This window comes from Diadema antillarum, unplaced genomic scaffold (assembly GCF_040938485.1).
Source record: "Diadema antillarum isolate AM-2024a unplaced genomic scaffold, OU_Dant_1.0 scf00000177, whole genome shotgun sequence".
NCBI classification, from domain to species: domain Eukaryota; kingdom Metazoa; phylum Echinodermata; class Echinoidea; order Diadematoida; family Diadematidae; genus Diadema; species Diadema antillarum.
Genome location: NW_027271066.1, coordinates 1,047,532 through 1,057,472, shown reverse-complemented (window position 1 = coordinate 1,057,472; position 9,941 = coordinate 1,047,532). Strand labels below are relative to the sequence as shown.

At 40.2% G+C, this 9,941-nt stretch overlaps 1 protein-coding gene across 1 annotated transcript; it reads left to right on the top strand.

Annotated features, from left to right (window-relative positions):
* Positions 1–8,705: 8,705 nt before the first annotated feature.
* On the top strand, positions 8,706–9,600 carry LOC139722909 (uncharacterized). Its single transcript, XM_071634190.1, has one exon. It carries the CDS (start codon positions 8,706–8,708, stop codon positions 9,558–9,560), a length of 855 nt encoding a protein of 284 aa, XP_071490291.1. The 3' UTR covers positions 9,561–9,600.
* Positions 9,601–9,941: the final 341 nt, after the last annotated feature.

Here is a 9,941-nt window from a genome sequence, read left to right as displayed (position 1 = left end):
TTGTATTTGGAGGTCTGTATATTTCATCGACAACAATACTTTCCCTATTTGGAACCCTAATTTCAATGAAAATACTCTCAACTACTTCAGACATTAAACTGAATTCGTCTAAAAGTTCATGATTCAAATTCTGAGTGACGTGAAGCCGAACTCCACCGCCTTTTTTACCTGCCCTGTTGTTAGTCAAAAGTGTGAAGCCATCAATGGTAACCAGGTTTCACTGATTCCTATAACTTGACTATCAAATTTAACTTGATTCACGAACATATTGAATTGATCAAAGTTTTTATCTATACTCCCTTATGTTAAAGTGTGAAATAAAAAATTGGTTTGGATTTGAATGAGATAATGAAATTATGTCGTCTTCAATATGGGTCATCCCACGAGACCGACACCCACAAGTCACACGGTCCACGTGACCGACATCAAGAATAGGTTTATGAGTCATACATCCCACGAGTTATACCGCTCACGAGTCATACAACCCATGAGTTCGACACTAGGCACAAAAAGCTCACGAGACCGACACTACACAATTAAGGCTCACGAGACCGACAATACGCAAAAGAGGCTCACGTGACCAACACTAGCCAAAGAAAGCCCACGAGACCGATACTAGGCAAAGAAGGCTCACGAGACCGACAATAGGCAAAGAAAGCCCACAAGACCGACACTAGGCAAAGAAGGATCAAGAGAAAGACAGGATAAACAGCGCCATCTCTATGTCAATTACAAATATGTACCTGTACAGGGTGTTCCATTAAAAGGGAAAATTACATACTGGGCGTACAATTTCGTTACGCTGTCGAACGAGAGATTGTAACTAATTAATAACAGCATCATCTACATATCAACGACATTAAAGGGATTGTACAGTATTGATGGAGATGAGAATGGGGCTTTTAACATTTTGCAAGATACCAAGAAATCACTTATGAGATAGTACAGAGCATACCATTTTAAGAGGAATTCAAAGTTTATTTGATGAAAATCGGGTTTGGAATGACTGAAACATAAAAAAAAAAACACGTAAAGCAAAGCGATCGGAATGAAGTATGGGTCCCACACTTTATTAGGTCGCTCTTTTTTGGATATCTCAGCTATTTCAAAACCAATTTTCATTAAATAGATGTTGAATTCCTCATAGAATTACATGTTAGAAACCTGAAATTAGGTCTTCACCAAAACTGTACGACCCCTTAAGTATATATTTGTACACGTGTGGCTTTTAGGGGACAGCTTTGTCACGTAACGGGGAGCGACATTGTAACATTTTTCCCCTTTTTTAAAAATAAAATTGTCCTCTTCATGGGACCATCCCCCAAAAAGTGAAAACAAAATGATAGAGGACAAGAACGATGAATGGTTCCATTTTAGATGCCATCGTGCTATATTTGATAGGCTTCCTAATTTCTGATTAGACGGTGGAGAGGATCTAATTTGTTTTCACCCTTTCGCCCTTTCTCGCTTCACAAGTTACGTAGGCCTTGTCAGATATTCATATCTCCCTGCTTATACCCGTATGCTTAGAGTTCGATTTGTAATTTTCTCTCCAGCTATGATATATGAAATTCAACGGATGAAAACTTTTTTTATGGTAGCGATTCACTTCAATTTCAGTGGCTTGTGTTTGTAGAATTATCCTTCTCAAAATGGTATCTTTTTTCATGAAATAGAAAAGTTGTTTTCATGGATGTATTAGAGAAACGAGGGTGTTTGGGCATTTTCAGAAGTAATGTTGAAACATTTCATGCACATTTACAGAATTTCGTTTATTTTTTTCACAAACACTCACATACGCCAACACAATTAAATACCCTAGAAACTCTCCTTTTCAATCTCTTATACCTTCTTTATGCCATTATTTGGACACCCTATGCAATTGATTGGACTATAGGTGGCGCTGTTCATCCTGTCGGTCTCGTGGGCCTTCTTTGCCTAGTGTCGGTCTCGCGAGCTTCTTTTGCCTAGTGTTGGTCTCGTGAGCCTCTTTTGTCTAGTGTCGGTCTCGTGGGCCTCTTTTGCCTAGTGTCGGTCTCGTGAGCCTTTTAAGCGCTGTTTCTGTCTCGTGGGCTTTCTTTGTTTAGTGTCGGTCTCATGAGCCTTTAGTTCCTAGTGTCGAACTCATGGGCTGTATGACTCATGGGCTTATGTTACTTGATGTCGAACTCATTGGCTTTATTTACTCAGTGTCGAAGTCGTAGGCTGTATAACTAGTGGGCTGTATGACTTGTGAGCTGTATGACTCGTGGGCTGTATGACTTGTGAGCTGTATGACATGTGGGCTGTATGACTCGTAAGTGTCGGTCTCATGACGTGCACCCATTTTTGCTGTCAATGCATGTACGTACGTAGATACTCAAATGTGTCACATTTTTTCAAAGGGGAAAATAGTCATTCCAGTGTCTCTGCCTGCTTTTGATACAGTTTTCTAACTGCTTGTACTCACAAACACAGGTATTTTTCTTTGTAAATCATCCCGTGAAATTCCTGCCTCAAGACAAAATTTGTACTCGTACTTCAAGCTTGGTTTACTCATAATGCTTGCACATGTTTTGTCTACAGACATTCCTTTGCCAGCTATTCAAGCATCTAATATAACTCAGCCTGGTGAATGTCTTCTTCTCTCTAAACAGCAAGCAGCAAACAAGTTCGAAAGCAGAGTTTTGTGCCAACAGGCTTATGTAATAACCACTGTTATGAAACTTTTTCACAATGGCTAAGTCAAATAATGTGAATAATTATGAACAATGAAATTGTTGCAACTGATTGACAAATTGCCCTACATCGACGTAAACAAGCACTGAATTGATCAGTGTTTCAGCAGTAGCCGTGACAAAAAATCATGGGCGTACATACTCGAGCAGGATTCGAACCTACGACCTCCTGATCACCGGACAGGTGTCATCTCCACTAGACCACCTCGATGTAGGGCAATTTGTCAATCAGTTGCAATGAAAACATCTCGACGGAAGAAAATCATGAATTTGAATAATGAAATTGTTGTTATGTCTGCTCATGCACCAGACGAAGAGGATGTACCTGTACATGCCACAAATAGCGAAGAAGGTGATAACCCTGATATAATTAGTTTTTTGAACTCACAAGCTCACGAACTGATGCTTGATTCTGATGTCAACGACACCAGTCCTCAAATACCACCCACTGAATACCAAAAAGGGTGCACGTCACGAGGGGTGCACGTCATGAGACCGACACCCACGAGTCATAAAGCCCACAAGTTATACAGCTCACAAGTCATACAGCCCACGAATCATACAGCTCACAAGTGAAACAGCTCACTAGTTATACAGCCCACGAGTTCGACATTGAGTAGATAAAGCCCACGAGTTCGACATCAAGTAAAATAAGCCCAGGAGTTATACGGCTCACGACATTTACTAGTACTACAATTAAATGGCCCTCGAGACCGACGCTCCGCATAAAAGGCTCAAGAGACCGACATTACGCAAAAGAGGTTCACGAGACCGACATTAAGCAAAGAAGGCCCACGAGACCGACATGATGAACAGCGCCTCCTATAGACCAATGAATTGTATAGGGTGTCCTGATAATGATAATGGAAGATATGAGAGATGGAAAAAAAAAAGAGTTGCAGGGGTATTACCCCATCAGTTGCCCCCACCCCCTGAAATGATCAGGATCTTTAATTGTGTTTGCGTGGGTGTGTGTTTGTGAAAAAAATGAGCAAAATTCAGTAAAAGTGTGCTACAGATCTTTCCATATTAACTTAAAGATGCCAACACACTCGTTTGCATGTAAGCCCTTAGACCTCTTTTATATTAATAATCCTACCCCCCCCCCCCACAAGACAGAAGAGAGAGAGAGATAGAGAGAGAGAGATCTGCCTTCGGTGATTGTTATTAAAATCTGATATGTGGTATCATCGGGAGGCATTTTATAGAGTGAAAATCGGCATGATTCGAGTATGCATATGGGTTGACTAGAAAAAAAAAACTGTAAAAACTGTACACTGTAAAAACACTGTAAAAACATCGTAAAACACTGTAAAAACATCGGTGTTAGATTTGACACCATGGGTGTTAAATCTAACACCGATCAAGCTTCAACAGAGGACCACACCCACAGGTGTAGAAAATGTATTGTGACGGTGTTAAAAAGTATTCACCTGTCATTTCGTGGTGTTAATTTGACACTGTGGCTGGTGATATTTTTGACACCGAGCTAGAGTTAATTCATTAATGACATCACATGGTGTTGATTTGATATTGGTGGTGTTAATTTCAATGGTATAACACCCGTCCAGCTTCCATAGGAGACCAAACCAACTGGTATTCAATGTGTTTACACATGTTTTCAAAAATCAAGTACTTTATCGGAAAATTGTTCATCGTCTTGTTGAAGTTTAAAATCATCAAGAAATGCAGTTACTAAGAAACTATTAAGAAAAACAATTTTATATTTTGAAATGACACCCGGAGATGGTTATCTAACACCATGAATGAGCAACGGAAATTTAACACCAGCTCGGTGTTTCATATCTAACACCGGACTTTTTGCAGTGTAGGTGGTTGCTTGTGGAAAACTCATCACAGAACTGGCAAATTAACAACACTTAAATTAAATGATGAGAAGGTGGGGTGCAAACAAGAATCTAATAAAAGTCAACGAATTAGGAAGAAAGTGAAGCATACAATTTTTTTAAACAAATACAATACATTGAATTGATGAGAGATAAGTGGTTTTAGCTATACTTCACGGATTTTGGGATCTTATGAGATACTGTTGTACTATGATGTCAATCTGCATTGGCTTGACGAATCAGATCATCAAGAAAAAGGGATATCACGAAATGTAATGGCAGTAAATGATTAAAAAATGACAATTTCTCATATAGGTCGTACATTATAATCATATACAAAATTAATGAATTATTTTGCTTGTTTTGCATGTATTCTTTTCTCTAAGACTTAACTCGCTTATAGAACTGACGGATTAACAGGTGGAAAAGTTTAAAGGGCGATTTCTTATGCGATTTGCATTATTTTTTTACACGTATTAAATATGTATTTTATGTGTGTTTTTTTGTTTGTTTGTTGTTTTTTTTTGGGGGGGGAGGGCATGAAGAATACAATTCTATATTTCTAATTTATAATAATATCGCTCCCTGACAGACTTACCCCCCTAGAAGTATGTAGAAATACATGTTTGATGTCGTTCATAATTATGTAGATTGTTACGAAATTGCACCCGCCAGTATGTTATTTTTCCGTTCATGGAACACCCTGTACAGGTACTTGACATGTAGATGGCGCTGTTTTTCCTGTCGGTCTCGTCGGCCTTCTTTGCCTTCTGTCGGCCTCGTGGGCTTTCTTTGCTTGGTGTCGGTCTCGTGAGCCTTTTTTGCTTAGTGTCGGTCTCATGGGCCTTTTGTGGGTAGTGTCGAACTCATGGGCTGTATGACTCCTGAGCCGGATAACTCATGGGCTTTATGACTCATGAACCCATTATTGATGTCGGTCTCGTGGACCGTGTGACTCGTGGGTTTTGGTCTCGTTGGATGACCATCGTCACGAGACCGACACCCACGAGTCATACAGCCCACACGTTATACAGCTCGCAAGTCATACAGCTCCCGAACCATACAGCTCACAAGTCATACAGCCCACCAGTTATACAGCCCATGAGTTCGACACTGAGTAAATAAAGCCCACGAGTTCGACATCAAGTAAAATAAGCCCAGGAGTTATACGACTCACGAGACAGACACTCCTCAAAAAAGGCTCATGACACCGACACTAAGCAAACAAAGCCCACGAGACCGACGCTACTCATACAAGGCTCAAGAGACCGACATTACGCAAAGAGGTTCATGAGACCGACACTAAGCAAAGAAGGCCCACGAGACCGACAGGATGAACAGCGCCTCCTATAGACCAATAAATTGTATAGGGTGTCCTAATAATGGCATAAGGAAGATATGAGAGATGGAAAAGAAGAGTTGCCAGGGTGTTACCCATATCAGTTTCCCCCAGCCCCTGAAATGATCAGGATCTTTAATTGTGTTTGCGTGGGTGTGTGTTTGTAAAAAAAAAAAGTGAACAAAATTCAGTAAAAGTGTGCAACAGATCTTAACTTCATAATTATAGCACGAGATCCGCGAATGATTTTCACCTACCTCTATCGCGCACTTCTTTTTATCAACGATCTATCATTTACATTTGTCCTACCCTATGGAAATCTCTCCCCTGTGTAATTCGTAATGCCAACTCTTTGAATACATTTAAATCTGGTTACCAAGAAACGTTATTTTATAATTATAGCCAAACTCATTGAGGTCAAGACTATAATCTTTAATTCTTATGATTCAAGACATCCCGCATTTTTTTTTTTTTTTTTGCCATTGTGTGTTTTGTTTTGTCTTGTCTTGTCCTGTTCTTACGTTTTACTTCAATTTGAACACACTATAGATAGTTGAAATTGAATGAATGATTTTAGGTCAGCTAAATATAAGGGACATTTCCTTTCTGGCTGTTACCTACCACAGCATATTTGTTAAACCTATGTTTGTGTAATTGTCAGTCTATTTCTGTTGTATTTTTTTCCTTTTCACTGTATTATTGATATGTTTGTAATCGTATGCGAATATTGATGTCTGTGTTGTTTTTTAATATGTTCCTTGCTTTGGTGAAATAAAGAAACTTGAAACTTGAAACTTAAAGATGTCAAGACACCCTAGTTTGCATGTTAACCCTTTGAACTCTTTTTTTTTATATTCCTATTCCCCTCCCCCCCCCCCCCCCCAGAAAAGAGAGAGAGAGAGAGAAAGGGAAGGAGATATTCCTTCGGCGATAGTTATTGCATTCTAGTGGGATCATCGAGAGGCATTTTATAGAGTTAGAATCGGCATGATTCGAGTATGCTCATGGGTTGAACAGAGAAAAAACGGCTTGTAAGAAAAATTCTTAGTGCAATTCCATCTAATCTGCATAAACAAAGAGGCTACCAAAAACATTACGTTTTTTTTTTTTCTTGAAGGCGGTTGCTTGTGGAAAACTCGCCACAGAACTGGCAAACTGACATCACTTAATACATGATGAGAAGGTGGGGCTGCAGACAAGAATTTAATACAAGTCAACGAATTAGGAAGAAAATAAAGCAAATACATTTTTAATGCAAATACAGTACATTGAATGGATGAGAGATAAGTGGTTTAGCTACTTCACGGAATTTTTGGATGTTATGAGATACTATTGTACTATGATGTCAATCTGCATTGGCTTGACGAATCAGATTATCAAGGAAAAAAGATATCACGAAATGTAATGGCAGTAAATGATTAAACAAATAACAATTTCTCATATAGGTCCTAGTATAATATATACATATTCGATTTGGATTCGGAAAAAACAAGATGCAGCCATGAAAACAGCTATTTCATTTCTCGAAAAAAAATACTGTTTGGAGGAGAATAACACAAGCCACAAATCGAGGTGAATCCCTGCGATATAAAACGTTTTGATCAGTTGAAATACATACATTATAGTTACAGAGAAAATTACAAATAGATCTTAGTCCAAAAGTCTAAGCAGGAGGGTAGGATATCTAATATAGCCCAAGTAACTAGTGAATCGAGAAAGAGAAGAGGAAAAAAGTACATCCTGTCCATCTTCTCGCTAAAAACTAGGAGAGCCTATTAAAAATAGCACGATGGCATTATCAAAGCTCTAATATTATTCCATACATCGTACTTGTCCTCTTTTATCAATTCATTTGTGTGTGTGTGTGTGTGTGTGTGTGTGTGTGTGTGAGTGTGTGTGTTTTGTCTTTTGGGGGGGGGGGGTGAAGAAACAATCTAGTTTTCTAATTGATAACAATATCGCTCCCTGACAGACCTGCCCCCTAGAATAATGAAGAAAAACATATTTGATATGGTTCATATGTAGATCGTTAACATCTTTCACTTGATAGCGTGACGAAATTGCACCCGCATGTATGTTATTTTTCCATTCATGGAACACCCTGTACATTTAATTGACATGTAGATGGCGATGTTTGTCCTGTCGGTCTCATGGGCCTTCTTTGCCTACTGTCGGTCTCATGGGCTTTCTTTGCTTAGTGTCGGTCTCGTGAGCCTTTATTGTTTAGTGTCGGTCTCGTTGGCTGTGTTGCTTGGTGTCGGTCTCCAGAGCCTTTTGTGCGTAGTGTCGAACTCATGGGCTGTGTGACTCCTGAGCCGTATAATTCGTGGGCTGTATGACTCATGAACCTATTATTGATGTCGGTCTCGTGGACCGTATGACTCGTGGGTGTCGGTCTCGTGGGATGAACCCACTGAGCATCTTATTCTCATGCTATGCCCGCTACTTGATGCGTATTGTAAGACATGCTCCTTCAATCAAAGCCAAATTATCAATTTTAATCAAATCTTTAGACATGATTCAGCCATCCAATCAAATAACGCAGAGTAAATCCCCAATAGCCTATAGTGTCAGCTACAACATTTGAAAGCTGAGAAAAAACCGTTTAAGGGTTAGTGAGCGATATTGTTATCACGTGACGCGGCGGATGGAGTGAGGCGCCATTTTTAAACTCTCGATACCACTACCAAACTTAATACACAAAATTTTCATTTTGGAACAACCTGACAAGCTGCAGGATCTTCTGAATATTGACTTGAATAACTTGTCTCTTGGAATATCGACGTCGTGTATCATTTCTCCATGCCTAACACCTATGAATTAAGGAAGAAAACCATGCCCGGACCTACGCAACGCGGCGCCAGTGCAAGTTCCACCCAACGCCCTGATTTACCGGATGATGCCTCATCACACGCGGGAACCTCTGGCGGGGACCCCCAACCCACACTCGCTGATCTTCAGAAGTCATTGAACGCCTTCTCAAGTAAGGTTTGCGCTAAACTGGAAGATATTCACACAGATTTGGCGAGTATGAAGAAGCGAATGCTAGACCTAGAGTCAGCTGTCGCTGACAACTCGGCCCGGGTACTTGATCTGGAGAAAGGGAAATTGCCGGAAACAGAAGCTATGTTAAAGGAGGAAATCGACGCTCTGAAGGAGAAGCTTACGCTGTCTGAAATATACCAGCGTAAAGGAAATCTCCTTTTCTACGGCCTTCATCAAGCCCCCAACGAGGATGTATATGCAGTTCTACGTGGTGCTTTTGTAACCCTTGGTCTGTCGCAAGAGGAGTCTGCGTCTATCGCACTTGTTAATGCCCATCGGCTTCCCCAGCGGAACGCAGCTACCAGTTCACCCCAGCCCATAATTGCAAAATTTGTGTACATGTATGAGCGAAATCGCGTTCTTGCTACCTACGAAGGAAGAACCACTCGTCGCGGAACACCCGACGATGGAGCTCAAACGCGAGGTCCAAGGATTTCTGTCCGCACCGATCTACCCCCCGCCCTGAAGGCCAAGCGAAGCGTACTTGCAGCCAAGGCGTACAAGATGAGGAAGGACGAGAACCTCTCCACAAAAATAACCCTTGTTGGAACTAAAGTGGTCTTGTTCAGCAAAGCGAAAAATACCACCGCCTGGCAAGCTTATAAGGAATAGCTGCACTTCATTCTGTTCTTCATTTCCATATCATATCAGATCAACGGTGTTTTTCGGCTTGTGACATGCCATCTGCTCCAGGTAACACTCTTCTATCTATATCTTTCAAAGTAATACTGACATTGGTAATGAAACATGCTATAATATTACCAATACAATTTTGAAAATTGAAACGAATTGTCAAACTAGACAGTTTGAAGTAATATAGAACAAACATTGTTCACTAAATTTTGTCCTAAATAGTGTTTTTTTTTCTTTTCTTTTCCTTTTCTGGCACAAAGGACAATTTTGTAAGAACACGATGAAAATATAATGAGTTCTTACCTGTTAGACCGATTTTTACGAAGTGTATGCCACGGCTGACCATAAATAGGGCTATTT